Raw genomic sequence first — 21,565 nt, 5'->3', positions numbered from 1 at the left:
AATTAATCATAATTATCTCATAAGCATTTAATAAACTTCATCAAATTCCTAAGCAGACTCTTCTGTCATCTTTTGGTGTTAATGAACTTCCTAACAGTCTTTTATATTCTCTGTTAGCACTGATGTTTCCTTAGTTTCTTGGAGGGTTTGGGATTCCAAAGTGCATGCAAGAACAGCCGAGTATTGAATTGAGCAGATTTGTAGGCAGACGCACAAGGCACAAGGCAAAATGAGAAGGTGGGATGCCTCAGTCCAGGGCTTTGACCTGATGTTCTGTCTGTCGGGAGAACATATTCACTGCACAAACGCATTTCCTTCCATTGGTAGTTACGTGTAATACTTTTACTGGACTCTAAAACTGATTTTCTTCAGTAAAGCTTTTTATTGTTTTTCCAAAGTTGCCCTAAAACTGGAAAAGTGAAAAGTCAGCACAATGCCTGCTTGCAGAAAAGAATGAGCTCCATGTTTCACATTACCATGTTACTCATCAACTTCAGTCTTAAAAATTTTTCCAAATTTGTGTAATTCTCTGTTTTATTTGGTGTTATCTGTCCTTCTTTACCAAAGAAGGTACAAAATGAAAAAATTTTGATAGGTCGTAAATTAAGAAGGCACATCTACACATCCCCGAATAAAAATAAATATAAGACTAGGGGTGAAGTTTGTGATGAAGAGTTGCTGCGTTCTCCTCATTTTTAATGACCCTTATAAGTAGTTTATGCTACTATCCTGGTAATACCCAATTCCTTATGTTTCTTAAAAATAAAGCTTATATAATCATCTTAATTTTGATGAGTGAAATGACTATCCACACTTATTAGTTAACTCTTCATGCTTAATGGAGACAATCTATACTGTGGCCTGAGTAATGCCCAAGTCACTGGGACCAGCTCTGTCTACAGACAGCCTATGGGATGGGTATTGACATCCACAATGCTTTGGTTGTATCCTAGCCTTCCCTCTTATTGGCTGTGTAACATCAGAGACATTCCATTCCCAATCTCTTCCTTGTTTCCAGTTTCATCATTGTACAACAGAGCCAATGGCACCAACTTCTGCAGAGTGGTGAGGATTCCATGAGTTAATATAAACACTGAATAAATATTAAGAACATCCTTTTCCCTCACTCATCTTCCTCTCCTAGTATTTGTTCACACACACACACACACACACACACATTATGATGACCAATATATTGGGTACTCAGTACTTCAGGTAAAACAGCAAAGATATGCTGCTGTTGATGATGGTGATGTGTGTGTGCGTATGTGTGTCTGTGTTTTTTGGGGGTTGGTTAATTTATCTTCTCATTGCCTTTCCTTGGTGCTGCCTCTCGGGCTCACTTTGCATCTTTTCCCTGGGCTTAGGGCCTATGTGGCAGCAAAGATGCTCATCGTCATGGTCCAATAAAGAGAAACAGATGGGCTCCAGTGAGCCCCTGAGTAGATCGTCTGTCCTTTTGAAAACGGTGGCTTGACCAAATTTATTGGATTTGGAATTGTTGCTATTTTAAATGTTATCACCTCCCATTTTTAAGCTATAAAAAGAGGGTAGAGCCATCCTTATTAGTGTTTTTATATTTTAATTATTAATTCTCTCAAACATCTGGTTCCGTTGCTAGGTGCGTCGTGGCTGAGAGTTGGAGCTCTCCAGCAACATGCCCGAGCAGAGTAACGATTACCGGGTGGCCGTGTTTGGGGCTGGCGGTGTTGGCAAGAGCTCCCTGGTGTTGAGGTTTGTGAAAGGCACATTCCGGGAGAGCTACATCCCGACGGTGGAAGACACCTACCGGCAAGTGATCAGCTGCGACAAGAGCATATGCACACTGCAGATCACCGACACGACGGGGAGCCACCAGTTCCCGGCCATGCAGCGGTTGTCCATCTCCAAAGGGCACGCCTTCATCCTGGTGTACTCCATTACCAGCCGGCAGTCCTTGGAGGAGCTCAAACCCATCTATGAACAAATCTGTGAGATCAAAGGGGACGTGGAGAGCATCCCCATCATGCTGGTGGGGAACAAGTGTGACGAGAGCCCCAGCCGCGAGGTGCAGAGCAGCGAGGCGGAGGCCTTGGCCCGCACATGGAAGTGCGCCTTCATGGAGACCTCAGCCAAGCTCAACCATAACGTGAAGGAGCTTTTCCAGGAGCTACTCAACCTGGAGAAGCGCAGGACCGTGAGTCTCCAGATCGACGGGAAAAAGAGCAAGCAGCAGAAAAGGAAAGAGAAGCTCAAAGGCAAGTGCGTGATCATGTGAAGGCCCTTCCTGCGGGAGGAGCAGCTGTGTGTCCCCGGCACCTCACTCCCCCGAAATGACACCCACCGTCGTCAGGGTAGCATGTATTATGCCCACGTGTTAAACATTGCATTTAATCGAGATGCGTCCTATTGTCCTTAAGAGGGTGTTTCACACCACCAACAGTAAGCCACCCCCTCTGGAGTCACAGAATCTGCCAGGCGGTTCAAGTGAAAACCAATACGCTCAGCATCCCCGGGAACCGAGAGGTGCCAGCAATTGCTGAAGGTGGCGATGAACACCAGAAGGTGGGAGGGAGGAAGAACTGGTACCTACAAAGCAACATCTACCGAGAGGACTAAATGTCATCTACGTGCATGTGAGAGCGTGTTAACCCAGAGCTACCTGCACCAACCCCAGACAGAAGCCAATCACGTCTTTGGGGGAGGGGAGGGACAGGAAGAGGTGAGAAGATCAGATGGTCCAAAGTGGACCACACTCGGTCCATTTTACACTTTTGTTAAAGGGGATTAAAAAACACAGCCTCTCCCCCAAAGGGTGTTCATTCTTAATTCCCACCTGGCCTGTTAGGAGCCTTGCTACCCTGAGGGGATATGTTCACCTTACCTAGACCTAGTTAGGAAGTATCATTTTAAGCTATTAGAGTATTTATCTTCATGTGCAGGGATAAGTGCACTAATAGTGTGCTACTCTGTCAGAAGTTCTTCAGTTTTTAAGTGAGGATATCGTGACAGTATTAAAACATCGCAATAATGTTCCTGTGTGTTTTACATCGAGGGTTTTAGAAATGTGATTTTCTTCTTTTGACTTGTGAGGAGTATAACTTCTTTCAGCCCTCAGATTTTAAATACAAGCAAATAAACTCGCTATTTTCAGACGTTTTTTTTCCTCCAAGGTGGTTTTCTTCTTTTAAATAACTCGATCTGTACCCAGCTGGGTAGCAGCCAGCAAAGGCCATCAGACAACCAGAAGCACATCTGTTTTTGTAGTGTCACAAACATGTATATGCCACACTTTGCACCTTAATGAAATACTTTGAAACAGAAGTTATTCACTGTGTTTTTGATGATCTATCTGTATTGGAAATATATTCCTGAAAAATGCATTTAAGTAATAGTAAATTCTCTTGCATGTTCCATTATATGTGTCTTCTAAGAGCTGTTCAATACAGTATTCACTCTAGAAACAATTATCTTTTTCTCCTAATGATTTTGTGTGCATCTTTAATCTTTCAAGCCAAATTACAGCCATTTCAGGTTTCCTGTGTTAGCTTGGGGATAGGATGGTGACTGGAGACAGGCAGGCTTCTCTGCCCTGGGAAGAGCCCATCAGCTTAATAGCTCTGCCATCGTAGAGCCTGGTTGGACTTGGCTTCCTGAAAACTCCCACTGATAGTGCCTGTTAGATCTCCTGTTTGTTTCAGTTGGCAGAACATTTACTGGCCCCAACTGTGGCATCATCCTCTCAGCAATCTTCCTGTCACCCGCCTGGCAGGCAGAAGAAGCTGCATTCTCACGTGGGCCTGCCTGGGGGTGGGGGCTGCCTGGCTGTTGGGTGGCAGTGTCAGCACAGGTAGGGCTTAAGTTGGGGATGTTTGACCGGGCCACCTCCTGCAACTGCTGTTTCTCCTGTCCCTCCTGTGCAGGGCTTGCAGCAGCAGCAGTGTGGCCATCTCCATCCCCCAAAGCACACTTGCTCTCTCAATATGTCCTAGTTTTCTTTAGCCTTTTCTGGTTCAGTTCCCTTGTCCTGATCTCATCCTCTCTGGTCTCCCAATAACTCACCCTTGGGATGTGTTTAGTGCGTGGGAGGTGCCTTTGAGAACTGCTTGACTCCATGATCTCCTAGAACAAAACTGCCCTGACTTTACAGGGGGAACACTCATGCTGAGCTGAGAAAGCAAAGTGGCATGGGAGCCAGCTGGGGGTGCAGAGCATTTGGGCCAGTCCCGTGGCCCCCTTCAAATTCCTCAAGCAGGATTGTTCTGTTCTAGAAAGCTGTTGCACAGCATTCGCAATGAGATCTTTAGTTGGCGGATTTTCTGGAACATTTGTTTTTCAACTTGTCCTGACATTTTTTTTTCTGTTTCTATTCTGAGAGAGAGATGATCAGGTTTTAATTTGGGTATAGGTTAAATGGAAGAAGAAACAGAACTTCATGGCCAAAACAGATGTATAGATTTTGAGTGGGTTCTTTGCTAACAGTAGAATGTGATCTTTGTCACTGACTGTAGTGTTAATAAGGCTTTTAACGTGAGATATTCCTGCAAACCATCCCATTTCTACTGATTGTAAGTCAGAATTTCTTTTATCCCTTTCAAATCAGTTTCTACATGTTTAAGTGTTTAGGGCTTCATCAGCACGAGCAATTTGTAATTACTGAAAATCTGATTTCATTCAGGACACGTTTTTTTCCTTCATATTTTGCCTGTGAATTTATAGGCTAGGAAGGCTATTGAAGCCTCAATTATGGGTCTTCATTTTGAGATCATTTTCTATGAGCTGAACTGAGGATATCGATGGTTATCTCAAAATCATCTTTTAGGAGCTCCCCAATTGACTCAGGGTTTGAGGAGTTAGTATCACAGAATCAGATTTTTTTTAAAGCATTTGTACATTTCCATTCCCAAATATGTAGCTGTGGTTCTTGAAAACACATCCTACATTGCATATGGGCACAGCAGTTTTTGACCCAGCCAGAATAAGTTAATATTTAATTAAATATTGCTTTGAAGATGGCGCTCTGGGCATGAGCATGGGGCTCCATGACTTCCCTTCTGTCCCCACGAGCCCCTCCTCCATCCAGCGACAAGCCATGAGCATGCATACAATGCAGCAAGACCAACACAAGAGCAATATTGAATTGTTCATTCTATCTAAAATTACATGTATATAAAATATATAATTTATCTTCCTGCATTTTTGAAGTATAAAGTCATAAATTGTACATATCTGTAAGCTAGTATATTTGTTTCACTGTTTGTAATATTTAAGAAATGCTCATTCTTTGTAGAACAAAAATGTATTAAATATTTTAAAAATTGCTCTGTGATAATTTTTTTTCCCAAAATTTGTAATGTGTTGCTTCTACATAAGTTCTCTGGAAATATCTACAACTAATAGGACACATGTAAATCCTTGAAGACACATCCTGGAATTCAGTACCCCACAAGGACAGCGTGTATACAAAGTATTTGCAGAGCATGACTTTTATATGTGTGGGATACCAATGTGTATATTTATATTTAAAGTGTATTTATTGTTACAAGTCTATTCTCTATTATATTTTATTTACTCTGAGGTTATAAAAATCACCCTTGCATACAAGTTTCTAGTTGCCAGTGATGTTCTGGAAATAATGGGACATATTACAATAAAGCTACAGTTATGACACCCTGGCTGGAAGGTGGTGCTATTTCTTAAGGGGTTAGCTGGTCTAGGAAGACCTTGACTTGGTGACCCCTCAGTGGCTGTTATGTGCTTATGACCACAATAGGAGAATATCAGGCTCTGTGCAGAACTAGCATAGGTAACAGTAGCTCACCCTGGGGTGTCCCGTGAAACTTTCCCATTGCTCCCTGTCATTGGGTGGAAATGAAGCAGAAGCTCCAGACATGTTAAGGTGAGAGGGAAGGAGTAGGGCAGGGCCCTACTTGTGTCAAAATAGAAGAAGTGAAGACAAACTCCCTTCTCTTTTTTTTAATCCTGCTTTCCTCCACAACCCCAGGCTATTAAATTGTAAACCAAATATAAAATTCTAAGCCCCCCAACTGACTGATGGATGCTTCCCTTGGCCAAGGGTATTCCAAAGTTAACTCAAAAACTAGTTCAAGCCATGATGGGAAGTGGGGATCAGACATGCCTCATTATATCCTCCTCCTCTTGGAATTCAGGCACAACTGACCAGCATTAACATTAAAACATCTGAAGAATGATAGACTGTTTGGGTCTGGTAAGAGGCATGTCCTTCTACTGATTCTTTCTGCATGATAGGAACCTTGGTTTCCATAAGCCCTTACCTTAATCCAGACATTCCCTTCTATTGATTCCAGTCTTTAGATAATAATCTAACTCTTTCAACCAATTGCCAATTAGAAAATTCTTGAATCTACCTATGACTTGCAAGCCCCCACTTTGAGTTATCCCACCTTTCTGGACCAAACCAGTGTATATCTTACATGTATTCATCGATGTCTTATGTCTTGCTAAAATGTATAAAACGAAGCTGTAGCCAGATCACCTTGGGCACATGTTCTCAGGATCTCCTGGGGTTGTGTCTAGGGTCATTAGTCACTCGTATTAGGCTCAGAATAAGTGTCTTCAAAATTTTTATAGAGTGATTCTTTTCATTGACAAAATGATGGTGTTAAGTCTGGGACAAGCCAATGCCTGAGACATGGGGTTGCAGCAGAGCACGAGGTTTAATTGTAGAGTCACCCAATGAGGAGATAGGAGGAAACCTCAAATCCATCTCCCAGAGGGCTATGGGGCTAGTTAGTTTAAGGGTTTTGGAGGGGGCCACAGCATGAAGTGTGGAAATCATTGATTGGTCAAAGAGTGCGGGGTGAAGTCGTGGGATGAGGATGAAGAAGCTGCAATCTCATGCTGATCCCATCCTTCTGTGGGGTCTTCAAATTGGGTGCTGGAATTTGGGGGCTGAAAAAATCTTAAGTGATCCTTAAACAAAAGCCTTATGATTCTAATGTCAGAGGTCCTGTCTATGGGAACAACAGGGATGCAGATCAATTCTTAAACCATCTTATAACCTTAATGCCAGAAATCTTATCTACAGGAACAAAGAGATACAAATGGTCAGGATCTAGTGCTACATGACTTTTAGCAACAAGGAAGTGGGCCAAAGTGCAGCCTGATTAGTGCTTAATTATGACTGTATTTCTATCCAGAACCTGGCATGCCATTCTTGTCAACCCTGTGGGGACAGTTTCTGCCCTAGCGTTGTTGCTGAGTACTGCTTCTGTTTGGTCTTTATTTCTCTTTTTCCACACTAATTGTAAAATAAAGCTTAATTTTGATGGTGCAGGAAAAATCCATCAAACACTAAAAACAAAATCCTCACTCTGCAACGGAATAACTAAGTGACACTGGGGAGGTTCTTGCCCTCTTAGTGCTTCTGCAAAATGGGAATGATTAACATCTGCAGGGTGGTGGCCCTGAGGATTAATTTGATGATAAGCACAAAGCACAGAGCTGGCTTGTCACATATTGAGCTTTCAGAGGAAACATACAAAAATCTGCTGACTGTGTAGCATTCTATCTGGAAGGTTGGCGGCAATGTGAAAATCAAAGTACCCAAGTACAAAAACCACCAGAAACTTCTGCTTCTTCCAGCCTCTTTATTAACAGCTTTCCAGGTCTTGCTGTCTGCATGCCCCTCCCTACTCCAACCCTCTGCCCAGCTTCAGGTCATTATTGCAACATTAGTCAGGGCTCCCATTTACGGAGATAATGACAATCAGCCGACCCTATTAGGCACCATTAAAGGGTATTCTGGTGCTTATCAAACTTTAATGTGCAAATGAAGTACTTCAGGGTCTTGTGATTCCATAGCCTCTGAGGCAGCCGGGCTGAGTGGGGCCTGGGAGTCTGCATTTCTATCAGGCTTCTAGGTGATGTCCCTGCTTCTGGTCCGAGACCACACTTTGACATGCAAGGCTGTAATCTACTTGCTCTTTAGTTTTGTTGCACATGAGAATCGCTTGGTAAAGGAGTTTTGCAAACTATTGATAACCAGACCGCCTACCCCTCACAGAAACTGTGTGTTGGTAGGTAATTTTGATATGGAATCGAATTTAAGAATCACTGCTGTTAGGCAAGTTTAATTGGGAATGCCTGCCAGCTCCCTAAGTCTTGGGGTGGGATGGAGATGGGAGCAGGCTTTGTTAAATCAAGTTCCCCTTTAGTGACTTTTTTCAATCAGTGATATTGAGGGTCTCAGCTTTCTCTATGTAGAGCATTTTCCAAGGTTAGCATTGAGAGAAAATTGTAATTCAGGTATAGAGCATTTGCCCACCTGCTCCATCCTGGGGAGTTCCATCAGGGCTACGTGGGCAGTGATGTCCCTGGTTGTGGGTCTGAGCCCCAGCAGCCATCTGGAGCACCCCTCCTTGCCCTCCTGATGTAAGCATGGCACCCTGTCTATTCTTAACAACTCCTCAAGCTTCTTCAATGCCTGCAAATACTGAAGACAGGTGCCCCTAAAACCATCTTTGCAAAAATTATGACAGTGAGAAAAATCTGACATAGGAAAATTATGAATGAAAGAAATCTGACCTAAGATACTCCATCTTGCTTCTAACCTCCAAGCTGCCCTTATCTATTCCTGCACTTAAGCCAAATTAACTTTGGGATGAATTTATAGTTTAACTTTGAAACACAGATAATAAGAGCCCCTCCTTGAGCAAACTTCTCCTTGCCTGGAGACCAGACTCTTTTGCAAAACTAACAAATTAGCCACAAGATTAGAAATTATTATTATTATTATTATTTGAGATAGAGTCTCTCTCTGTTGCCCAGGCTGGAGTGCAATGGCACGATCTTGGCTCACTGCAACCTCTGCCTCCCAGGTTCAAGCAATTCTCCTGACTCAGCCTACTGATTAGCTGAGATTGTAGGCATGCACCACCACACCTGGATAATTTTTGTATTTTTAGTAGAGACAGGGTTTCACCATGTTGGCCAGGCTGGTCTTGAACTCCTGACCTCAGGTGATCCACCCATCTCAGCTTCCCAAAGTGCCGGAAGATTAGAAATTATTATGGCTTACAAAAAACACATGAAAAAATGCTCATCATCACTGGCCATCAGAGAAATGCAAATCAAAACCACATTGAGATACCATCTCACACCAGTTAGAGTGGCGATCATTAAAAAGTCAGGAAACAACAGGTGCTGGAGAGGATGTGGAGAAATAGGAACGCTTTTACACTGTTGGTGGGACTGTAAACTAGTTCAACCATTGTGGAAGTCAGTGTGGCGATTCCTCAGGGATCTAGAACTAGAAATACCATTTGACCCAGCCATCCCATTATTGGGTATATACCCAAAGGACTATAAATCATGCTGCTATAAAGACACATGCACACGTGTGTTTATTGTGGCACTATTCACAATAGCAAAGACTTGGAACCAACCCAAATGTCCAAAAACGATAGATTGGATTAAGAAAATGTGGCACATATACACCATGGAATACTATGCAGCCATAAAAAATGATGAGTTCATGTCCTTTGTCGGGACATGGATGAAACTGGAAATCATCATTCTCAGTAAACTATCATAAGGACAAAAAACCAAACACCGCATGGTCTCACTCATAGGTGGGAATTGAACAATGAGAACACATGGACACAGGAAGGGGAACATCACACTCCGGGGACTGTTGTGGGGTGGGGGGAGGGGGGAGGGATTGCATTAGGAGATATACCTAATGCTAAATGACGAGTTAATGGGTGCAGCACACCAACATGGCACATGTATACATATGTAACAAACCTGCACATTGTGTACATGTACCCTAAAACTTAAAGTATAATAATAAAATAAAATAAATAACTAAAAGAGTATAACTAAATTGTTTGTAACACAAAGGAGAAATGCTTGAGGGGATGACTACCCCTTTTTCCATAGTGTAATTATTACACAATGCCTGCCTATATCAAAATATCTCATATATCCTATAAATATACACACCTACTATGTACCCATTCAAATTAAAAAAAATTTTTTAAAGGTAAAAGAAAGAAAAAAGAAATTATTATGGCTTAGAAATCATGCAGCCAAAGGCCACAAGATTTCTAACCTCTCAAATTTTTCCTGTATATAACAATTCTACTGTAAAACCTAAGATTGATGTTCAAGATATTTTTCGGACCCTGCATTCTCATGGACCAGCTGGTGCCACCCAGACTGGTAAACTGGCTCATCTGGTCTTGTGGCCCCCTCCCAGCGCAAGACGACAGCCTTGACTCCCTATAATGCCATTCCTAACCCAACCCATGAGTACTTCCCATTCTCCAGCACCCTGTCCACCAAACTACCTTTCAAAAACCATAGCCTCTGAATTTTCAGGGAGGCTCATTTGAGGAATAATAAAACCTCCAGTCTACCACTTAGCCATCTCTATGTGTATTAAGCTCTTTCTCTATTGCAATTGCCCTTTCTTGATAAATTGGCCGTCCCTGGGCAGAGGGCAAGATGAACCTGTCAGGAGGTTATGCCCCCATCAATTCTGCCTTGGCTTTGCCGACTTGCTGTTGCCCCAGATACTGTGAATGTGGGGTCCATGGCCCCAGTTCCTTGCATTCAGCACTCCGTGGCTGCTGCTGCGGCCACATCCACAGGATTCCTTTAACTCACGGCACTGGCTCTGCCCTGCCAAGGTTGCCGCTTCAGATCTGGGCATGAACTCTCATGCCTTCATCTTTTCACATCTCTGGATTGTCCTCATTCACTTTTCCATTTCCATTTACCTTTCTTAAGTACAAGGGGTCTTTGCCTATCCTAGTCTATCACAAGTCACTGAGGGGCCCAAAGAGGCAGGCATCTGCCTAAGACATTTTAATGTAAATTCTATTGTCACAGTGATAATAATTATCATTATTGTTGCTATTATTTGTTTGCTCTTCTAACTCCTCACAGTCTGCCTCAAACAACATGGAGTTAGCTTAGGTATAGGAAAACAGAGGAAACCACCATACTCCAACTTAACTTCTATAAGGAGAGACGGGGAGCTCAGAAAAAAAACCTAGTGGAGATAGAGCTGTTCGTCATGAATGTAAGATGAAAGTTACGCAGTTTCTTTGTTAGGGGGCAACACAGTAGATGTGAAATGTGTTATTTGCCCTTGCCAAAAATCAAGACTATATCTTTTGCAGTCCTTTTAATAAAAAGTACACATTAGCTTTCAAGAAGTACCTCTCCAAGTGTTCACGTGCGCACATGCACACACACACATTACACGCACACACCCCAACAGAAATAAAGCAGCCCCCAAAGTTAGATACTACAAAATATCTCAGATATCCCCATTTCAATCTCAGCATAAGTATCAAGAACTCAGAGTGGGCTGGAGAATGAGCTTTAAGATATCATTGTCACTATAAAACTGGCAACACAATTACAGAGTGGATGTGTCAAAACGTACTGCTTTGATTATTTCCTCTGCTTGGAAATCCCTTCTTTCTGTCTCCCTGTCCATCCCTGCATATGAACATCTTTCCTATTCTAAGGCTGCCCTCAAATGGCCCCCTCTATGCTTTTCTCAGTCATTTAAGTCAAAAAAAGGATTTTCTCTCTCTTTGAAATGTTTCTTGGGTCTTGCTTTTTTGACCTTTCTGGCCTGTAGGACGTTTTGTTATACAGAAGTGATTTCTTCATAATCCTGACTTGTTTGAAGTTTAACCCAAGTTCTTTTTTTTTTTTTTTTTTTTGGGACAGAGTCTCACTCTGTCCCCCAGGCTGGAGTGCAGTGGCGTGATCTTGGCTCACTGCAAGCTCTGCCTCCTGGGTTCATGCCATTCTCCTGCCTCAGCCTCCCAAGTAGCTGGGACTACAGGCGCCCACCACCATGCCCGGCTAATTTTTTGTATTTTTAGTGGAGACGGAGTTTCACCGTGTTAGCCAGGATGGTCTCGATCTCCTGACCTCGTGATCTGCCCGCCTTGGCCTCCCAAAGTGCTGGGATTACAGGCGTGTGCCACCATGCCAGCCCCCACGTTCATTATTGAACCCTCTCAACAACCTGAACTATGCTTTGGACCAGTTAAGTATCCCATGCACATTTGCTAGATTGAGCAGCAAAACCCACCTGACTGCTGGCGGTGAGAATCACTTGTGCAGTTCTCTGGGTCTTCCCATTCTTCCCCCTTCTGGGCACAGAGTAAGATTGCACTTCCTGGCCCTCTTGTTGGTGAGATCTGACTGTTTCTGCCATGGAGTTGTGAGTGAAGGAGGCCCCTGGTCTTAGGCTGGAGTATTTCATTGCCCTCCTCCAAAGGAACAGGCAATGTTCCAGAGAGGGGTTGCTCTCCTGACTTGCTTTTCAGAGTGAGGGCAAGGCTGAGATGGGAGCAGAGGTCCCTGTTGACCTGTGATAGATTTAAAGTCTACGGGAGAAATAAACCTTTGTTGTTTTAAGCCTTCAAGATTTTGGAGTTGTTTGTTACTGGGGTGTAACCTAACCCATCTTGACTAATGTGTTACCTCTGTTTATAGTCTCAGGTATTAGCATTTCCTTCTTGTCAATCTTTTCCTTCTAAGATTCAAATGAGAAGTTGCTAAAATCTGTACAATGTAAATAAATACAGTACAATGGAGGTTGAAGTTCTTAGGAAATTTAAGAAATGCCAGAAACTCATAAAGTGTTTTTTTTCCAATCCTTTTAGCAGGTTGTAAAAAAGAATATTGTCAAATTTAGGCTGACTAGTGTTAGCAAGAAATAAATTAGACTACAGAAATTATGCAACAAAGTCAATTGGATAAAAAGTACTCAGGTATTCTATACTTTTTGTCTTTGCCTGGTAACTAAGTATTGTTCAAGATATTCGGCAATTGAGTAGTCTGTAAGGATTTACATAGTTTCCAAGGAAAATGTAGTGAAGTTTCTTTTCCTATAAATTTAAAGATGTGAAATATAAAACTAACCGACATTTATGAAAATTCCATTGAGTTCCTAACAGTAGTGTTGTCAACAGCAGTTGCAGAGACAGTGGGACTGTTGTCATGTCATCGAGGCAGATACTCTATTAACATTGTGCATTTCCTCTTGGCTAGTACACGGTAGGCTTACCTGACAGAAATAATTTTTTTTCTTTTTCTTTTTTTTTTTTTGAGATAGAGTCTTACTCTGTCACCCAGGTTGGAGTGCAGTGGCACAATCTCGGCTCACTGCAGCCTCCATCTCCCAGGTTCAAGCTATTCTCCTGCCTCAGCCTCCCAAGTAGCTGGGATTACAGGCATGTGCCACTATGCCTGGTCATTTTTTGTATTTTTAGTAGAGACAGGGTTTCACTATATTGGCCAGGCTGGGCTCGAACTCCTGACCTCAAATAATCCACCTGCCTCAGCCTCCCAAAGTGCTGGAATTACAGGCCTGAGCCACTGCACCCAGCCTGATGGCAGTAACTTAAGAAATGAAGGTTGCCATGCGGAGGTTGCTGAGGGAAGGTGCCCAGTGAGGGTGCTCAATCAACTGCATGCTTTTTGCTGGTGGTTGTGGTTCTCATGTTCAGCCCTCCACCACTGGACTGTCCCTGTATTTAAAATTTCCCAAATAAAATCCTATGTCTCATTTGCTGGCTCTAGGTCTCTTTGGTCTCTTGAATCTGGTACTATCCCTACTGAAGTGAGCAGGGGTTCGACATGACGGCTAGTGTATTTTCATGTTTGTTGCATGTACTTTCTTATGTTTGTTAAATTGCATTTTTCTGTTATATTCCTGACTCATGGTTCAGTGAAGCATGAAGGTTGAGATAAAATAGTAGCAAAATACTAAACTTATAATGTCATAAAGCACCGTGAAGCTTTCTGTGCCTACAGTCCATCTGTCAGTCTGTGAGTATGATAATTTTCTAAGTCAAAAAAATGTAAACTAGTACGACCACAATGGAAAACAGCATGGAGATTCCCTAAAGAACTAAGAGTAGATCTACCATTTCATCCAGCAATACCACTTCTGGGTATCTACCCAGAGGAAAAGAAGTCATTATACCAAAAAGATACCTGCACGTGCATGTTTATAGCAGCACAATTTGCAATTGCAAAAATATGGAACCAGCCCAAATGCTTATCAATCAATTAGTCGATAAAGAAAATGTGGTATGTGTATGTGTGTGTGTGTGTATATATGTACCATGATATACTACTCAGATATAAAAAGGAACAAAATAATGGCATCTGCAGCAACCCGGATGGAATTGGAGACCATTACGCTATGTGAAGTAACTTAAGAATGGAAAGCCAGACATTGTATGTTCTCACTCATAAGTGGCAGCTAAGCTATGATGACCCAAAAGCATGAGAATGACAAAGTAGATTTTGGGGACTCGGGGGAAAGGGTGGAAGGGGGTTAAGGGATAAAAGTGTATACTGCTTAGGGTGATGGGTATACCAAAATTTCAGAAATTACCACTAGAGAACTTAGTCATCTAACTAAACACCATCTGTTCCCCAAAAACCTATTGAAATAAAAATTAAAAAAAATTTTAAATGTCCCCCATGCCAAAAAAAAGTGTGTATAGGAGATAAGACAAAAATATCTGAAGATTTGATATTTTGGGTCTGGATTCCTCATGACAATGCATTGATCTTTATGAAAGTTTATCAATTCATTCAACTTCTACCACCACTGGTACACCAATCAAGATCTTATTTTTTAACAGAACAAATGCAAAGTAATACTGTGCAAAATTTGAAATAAATGAGTTTTTAAAAGAAGATAAATAATCCAAGTTATATATTTTGTAGCAGTGTGAAATAAATGAGTTTTTAAAAGAGAAAAATAACCCAAAGTTATATATTTTGTAGCAGAAAGAGACATAAGTAATATAACAGAGACCTATAAAACTAAACTCAAAGTTTTCTGCAAAATTTCTCAGAGAGAAAGAACAACTGGTCTTTGGTTAAAATTCCTTTACTTATTGTTGGATATCACATAACATTAAAAGCACACAATGTGGAAAAGCACAGAAACAGGGTGTTAGCTGATTCTGTTTCACGCTTGGATCAGCTCGTCATATGCTGGTGGAACATGTGAGCGGTCAACAGAGAATCCACGCCATATAAGATGTTCTGTTATTGTTATTTGTTTAATTAGTGATTATTTTAAATAGAGGGTATAGGCTGTAGAAAGTACACTGGGGTCAGCTCCAGCAGGGACTCATGATGACTGGCATGAAAAGGGAAGATTTTACTTAAATGCCAGATCACATGCTGCTTTATTTTGCAGAGCAATTGGTGGTTAACAATATGCCTCCTGCCCCTGATGTGTTATTTCTTGTTCAAGGAAATAGTGAAAGTTGTGAACATAATTAAATCATGTCGGCTAGCATGTTGTGGTCTGCTATGTTTAGGAAAACAGGAGGAGGGGCAGAGGATTGATTGAGGACCCTGATTTTCAGCACTGAGCATGGTGACCCTTGAAGGGAAAGGCACTTACCATGGTTTTGACATTACAGATGAGTAAAACTGTTTTCTTTTTTATATTGATAATATCAGTAGCATGATCAAATGACATATTTTTGAGACACAGTGAGTACCTTGACAGATATTAGGGTTTTTCTTCCATTAAGGATAGTGCATTATCTGTGATGAAGTCTAGCTGAGTACAACAGAAAAACCTCAAGTAATAGTTACTTAAAAAACAGATTTTCGTTATTTGTTCCATGAAAGGAGTCAATGGCTCCACGAAATCATGAGTTATCCAGATTATTTAGATAATTCATCTTCCCCATCCTAGATGATTCTAGGATGTGAGTGTGGGCTGCATCCTAATGGCCCATGATGACCACTGGAACCCCAGCCATCAAATCCTCTGCAGCTAGAGGAGGCACTCAGAAGAAAGCATGCATCCTCCACAGCACTTTGGAGAGCCCTCTAAGCAAGCAGCTGACCTGATTCACACAGCCACTGCTAATAGCCAGGGAGAATCAGCAAAGGCTCAGTCTTTTTTTATCTTGGAGGCCATATGGTTATCTAGAAGTTGGGGATTTTTTATTAAGAAGAGAAAAATGGGTACTGAGAGGAACTGGCTGTTTTAAAATGTAGGTTTTATTATTATTCAGGTATGGTGAAACCACCAGATCAGGAGAGGGCTACCTTTGAGAAGTTAGCTGTTACAGTTCTTAAGAGGAGGGGGCATGCAATGCCAAGTGGAGCCACACGGGGAAGTATCAGGCTCAGTGAGGAGGCTGAGAGAGGAGGGGTGAAACCTGCACAAGGGCCTTTATCATGTGGCTTCTGCAGGAAAGGCAAGGCAAGGCAGGGCGAGCAGGTTTAGGATTGGCTAGCTTGGATAATTTCAGCAGGCTCTGGGACAGGAGGGCTATCTCTCGACATCTGGTGCCTGGCCCTGGAATGATTAGGGAAGGAAGATGGTGGCCTAGATGGCGAGAACCTGAGAGAGAAGGTGGGGGAGGAGGTGGGCACTGGGTTGGTTGGTTTGCATACATGAGGTGTGCTCATAGGGAGTCATTTACTGCTTTTAAAAGTTGGCTAATCCGGATAGGATGCCTCCAGGGTCATCCAGATATCAGAGCATCAGAAATACAGAAAATAAAAAAGCATGATTAATAAACTGCCAATCTCTGTCTTGGATAGGACATCAAGATTTCACGAGAAGGTAAAATGGTCCAATCATCAGCATTTCCCTAATATTTTATGATTTTTTCAAATTTGTTAGAGAAATAAAGCAATGCCGTATTATGAATAATTTAAGAGTGTATCCAAATACTGGGAAAAAGAGCATGAGAAGACACTTTCTAAAGCGAAATGAAATAAGTGACTACAGTAAGAATCCATTTGCTGCCATCTTTTCGTTGAAATTTTAACCTCTAGCTTTTGGGTATGTCGTGCTCTTTGGCTACCATTAGGTAAAACACTGAAAATAGGGTCCACTGAGAAGTCTTTTCCCCTTTCTGGGTCCATTTTTAATCATAGTGCCCAGAACTGCCTGCCAAAATAATCAACCACTGACTGTCACGCATAATGAGCCATTATTCCTTTGACTTACGAGTTTTTAAATTGGTAGGCATATATTAATATGACCAATAAAAGACTGTGCATGGCAGTGAGATGTGACGACCTTATGAAAAGATGAGAGTGCATGCTGGTGCCTGGGGACACTGCTTCCCCCAAGCATACGACATTTTCCCATGGGGTCTGTTCAATTGTCCCATGATTGAGAGACCACAAGGGCATCCAGGTCCCCAGACCTCTGTTTAGGGGGCCTTTAAGTGTCCAGACTGTTGCATGGTACGAGTGGAGGATGGTAGCATACCACATCCAAGGATGCATATTTCACTGTCCCTCCCAGTGGTCTCCTGGTCCCTTGCAGTCAGTGTGTTCTAGAGGACAGTTCCTACTGGGTCACAAACCCGAATGTATGCAGTTTTTCAACTGCATCCAGTGACTTGAAATGGGCTGTAGCAGGACTATTTCCACCTTGGCCAACGCTACAAATCAGGGTTCCCCTTTTCTTCTCTGGAGAACTGGTTGTTAAGATTTTACCAGCACACCGTTGCTTGCAATGAACAAAGCATGTAACTTCTCCCCTTTGAGATGTCGTCATTCTTCATATCCTTCCTCTCCTGGTTCAGTGCTCTCCGTCTTCATCATCCTCTCACCAGAACCTTCCTTGCTGATCTCCCAGCTTGTCAGTTACCAGTTGATGGTTAAATTCATCCTTAGGAATTACATTTGAAGAGTTTTAAAGAATTATAACCTGGAAGCAGTGTGGTAAAAATTTGTGCAGCATTTTGGGAACATTTTTGGAAGCATTAAAAAAAGTTATAACCTTGTTGGCCCAGCATCCACCTTAGGCATATCTGAAACTAATGTGAAATATAAAAGAAATAATCTTATACTCAAGGATGCTCTTTGTAGCCTTAATTAGTAGAAGAGTGGAAAAAACCTAACAGTCGGATACAGCACAGAGTGGTGAGAAGTGATTGTCAATATAGCCATCCTGAGGCATCGTCAGTGACTTAATTATCAAAAATGTTTAAATCGGGTTCACTAAGTCAAGAAAGTGTGTTTTATATACTTTAAAACAATGTGTTTTAATGGGAATTTTTTTTTCCAGTTAGTGCTCAGTTAAGCCAGGAAACTACATTACTCGGAACACTCAATTAACTGAAGACTCCTCTCATTGAGATTTTTACAATCGCATTTAAAACAAAAAGCCTTGTAGTGTCTTTAGAGTAGGGCTGTTTGTTTCTGCTGCAGGCGATGTAGCTTTTTTAGGTAGATAAAAAATAGCAATGTCGAAAGTCATCGAGACCTATGATTGGGGGCAGATCCACAACCCAGTTTCCTCATCTGTAACTGGGAATTATGGTAATATCTCTTAAGGTTAAATGAAACCACACACAGGTAAAAGACTTGGCACATTGTGGTCAATGGTAAACACTCACGTGTAACAAACATGATTATATTCACTCAGTAAGAGCTGTTCCCAGGCAGGATGCACAAGATAGTATCCAACACCTTACCTGATTCTAACCTGAGCACTATTTCTTTATGTCTTTATTTATTTTTCTGATTGTAACATCATGCTTTCTAACAATCAATGAGAATTGAAATATGTAGTTTAGAATGACTTTGCTATAGTTTTTCTTCTTTAGGTTACGTTTTCATTGTTTCTGTTCACATTCTCTTTTAAAATCTGCTGTTACTTTCTTTCACCCAGAACTCAAACTGGTGCTAAATATAGGTAATTTGAAATAGCTATTTTTGCCCTTTCCTTTAAGGTTCCCTTTCCTTCTGAGTTCTTTGAAAAGAGGTTTGTGGTGGGCTCCTGCTCACTCTTCCTGATGGAGACCCAGGTGGCCCCTCCTGAGGCCCTCCTTCCTCCTTCTCCGATGTGGGACTGGCCAGGGGCTCATGGTCACCTTGCTTCGGGCCAAGATCTTCATGATAGGGCCTGTCCTCCCCATGACGTGGCACCTGATGAGTGTGATGTGTGACAAGCTGGGGTGCCCTTCTCCTGAAGGCTTGTGCTCAGTTGCATCTGAAAGAAACCCCCAATGACAGTGGCTTGAGCACAGTTTTCCTCTTGAGTCATAAGGAAGTCTGCAGGAAGCATCCAGGGGTCCTCAGGATTTCTCTAGGCTTCTCCATCCTGGTTACTTGCAAATGGCTGCAGCAGCACCAATTGCTATGCCATATTCTAGGTGGCCAGCGGGAGGAAATGCAAAGGGGAAAAGAGATCCTGCCCTCCAAGTCAAACTTCTCTGATTTCTGGAGCTTTCTGGAAGCCCCACCTAACAACCTCCACTCATCCTTCACCGCCCAGCACTGTCTCACAGGGCCACCCACCTACAGGTCTATTTATAAGACTATAAATAATCTTATACTCAGAGATACTCTTTGTAGCCTTAATTAGTAGAGGAAGGTCAGCTGTGAGCTGGGCACGTTGCCACAGCTTGTGAAATTGGTATTCTGGTAGGAAAGGGGAAGGGGCCACCACTGCCTTGTCCCGTCATTGTTGACATCATCTCTGACACAACTGCATGTTTTGATTCCATATCAGACATTATTGAAGAGTTGGGGCAACTAAAGGAGATTGTTTCATAGAAAGCGTCCTTATTTCCTAGCCTGGCTTGGTTGCTGCCTTTGTCAGAATGTCTCCATCAACTCTTTATGAAGCCCCACCCCATCCACAGAAGGGGGCTCGCCTCTGGATTTCACCCCCTTACTCCCTTACCCTCAGCGGCTGCCCAGTATCTTAAATATTTCCTCCCAAACAGCACTTCTCTACTTTGAGCAATGAACTGGTAACTCTGGAAAAAAAAAAAAGATTGTGAACCTTGGGTGGAGATCTATACTATGTGTACTTAATGTTACTTAACATGTCCAAATGCAGCACTTGCTGAAATTCTTAAGCTTATAGTTTTATGCAACTTTAACACAAAAACAAAATTCCACAGAAGCTTCAAGTAAAACCGTTCAATCAATTAATATCAAATTAGCATAATTAGTCTAGTGGGAAATAGATTTTTTTCCCTCCATGGCTGCTCTTGGTCAAATACAGCGCCGATGGGTCTGATTCTGCAATTGGGCCGTGGCTATAGCAGATTATGCTATGTGCTAGCTCAATTATTCCAGCATATTTCTGTCTGCAAGTCACTGCAAAAAACATTATTGCAACGTGTATCAGATGCCATTTGGGCCCCATCCCTTTATCACTCATGATAAAGAAAGTTAGTTTTCCTTGGTTCCAAGGGTATCATAGACACAAGGAAGCTTCAGGGTGGGATGCCACATTAGGTGATCCTCCAGTCCTGGCCAACTGTGCTCAACGCCTCCTTCTTCCCTCCAAATACCCACCAACATTAGAAACTTCCTAAGTACATGAAAACCTGGGAAAATTTAAAACTCTTGATTTGATTAGGCTCTCAGTTAAGCCCATCATCTACCAAGAATGGGGATGAAGTAGGGAAGTAGGGGGGTTGGGGAGGCCTTAGAGATTAGCAGCTACATGTCACTCATATTTTTGAGAATAAAACAACTCAATTTGGGTATCCCAGTGCCTTGGGCCTTGGACGTTAATTTATCACTGTGATGGTTAATACTGAGAGTCAACTTCATTGGATTGAAAGATACAAAGTATTGATCCTGAGTGTGTCTGTGAGGGTGTTGCCAGAAGAGATTAACATTTGAGTTAGTGGGCTGGGAAAGGAGACCCACCCTTAATCTGGGTGGGCACCATCTAATCAGCTGCCAGCAAGGCTAGAATATAAGTGGGCAGAAAAACTTGAAAAGAGAGACTGGCCTAGCCTCCCAGCCTGCATCTTTCTCCCGTGCTGGGTGCTTCCTGCACTTGAACATCGGATGTCAAGTTCTTCGGTTTTGGAACTCAGACTGGCTTTCCTTGCTCCTCAGCCTGCAGATGGCCTATTGCAGGACCTCGAGATTATGTGACTTAACACTTAATAAACTCCCCTTTATATACATACATGTATATATATTCCATTAGTTCTGTCCCTTTATAAACCCTAACTGATTCATCATCTTAATTGTGTATGAAGTATGAGCAAAGCATGGCATAAGTGATCTGAGAAGGAAAAAAAAGCCTATTCGCTTATCTAGAGTAAAGTCTCAGGAGAGTTTAGGAGAGTTTAGCATGCTGGAAAATCTGACCCTATGTATGGCAGTAAGGAACTTATCAGTCTCTTAGTAGAAGTACATTTTTACTATTTTGCTATATAATTTAACAACAAAATTTATTGACTCAAGTGGAGAAAATAATGGCCACACAGCATCCCAGCATTCTGTCTGGGTTTATGGTCTCCATTAAGCAGCAACAGGGGAAGGCAGGGGAAATGTTTGTAGGTAAAATTGAATAGATTCCATTTGAATTCTGATAGGAATCAATCTTCTCTCATCCTCCAGGAAGAAATGAGACCCTAGCTGAGGATCACTGGACCCATGAGTGCCATGAGCCACAACGCATTGTTTAGGCCTTGGCTGCCCCACTCATGTCCCTGTAATGTGGAGTTGCTCTTGCCTTTGAATGTGACTTGGATGAATTTCTTCTCCTGGCCTCCCCTCTGCTCATTAAATGTAACTAACT

General features: G+C 42.2%; 1 protein-coding gene across 4 annotated transcripts in view; it reads left to right on the top strand.

Moving 5' to 3' along the window:
* The window catches only part of DIRAS2 (DIRAS family GTPase 2), a 155,030-nt gene extending 149,376 nt beyond the window's left edge, over window positions 1-5,654 (top strand). For all 4 annotated transcript variants that reach the window (XM_058446169.1, XM_058446170.1, XM_032164501.2 and 1 more), the window contains one exon: window positions 1,622-5,654. In XM_058446169.1, coding sequence (XP_058302152.1) covers window positions 1,658-2,257 — 600 coding nt within the window. In that variant the 5' untranslated portion in view covers window positions 1,622-1,657 and the 3' untranslated portion in view covers window positions 2,258-5,654. The remainder of the gene's footprint in view (window positions 1-1,621) is intronic.
* Window positions 5,655-21,565: the final 15,911 nt, after the last annotated feature.

This window comes from Hylobates moloch, unplaced genomic scaffold (genome assembly GCF_009828535.3).
Source record: "Hylobates moloch isolate HMO894 unplaced genomic scaffold, HMol_V3 SCAFFOLD_10, whole genome shotgun sequence".
Lineage (NCBI taxonomy): Eukaryota > Metazoa > Chordata > Mammalia > Primates > Hylobatidae > Hylobates > Hylobates moloch.
The sequence above is the reverse complement of the archived record's forward strand: the minus strand, read 5'-3'. Positions and strand labels throughout refer to the sequence as shown.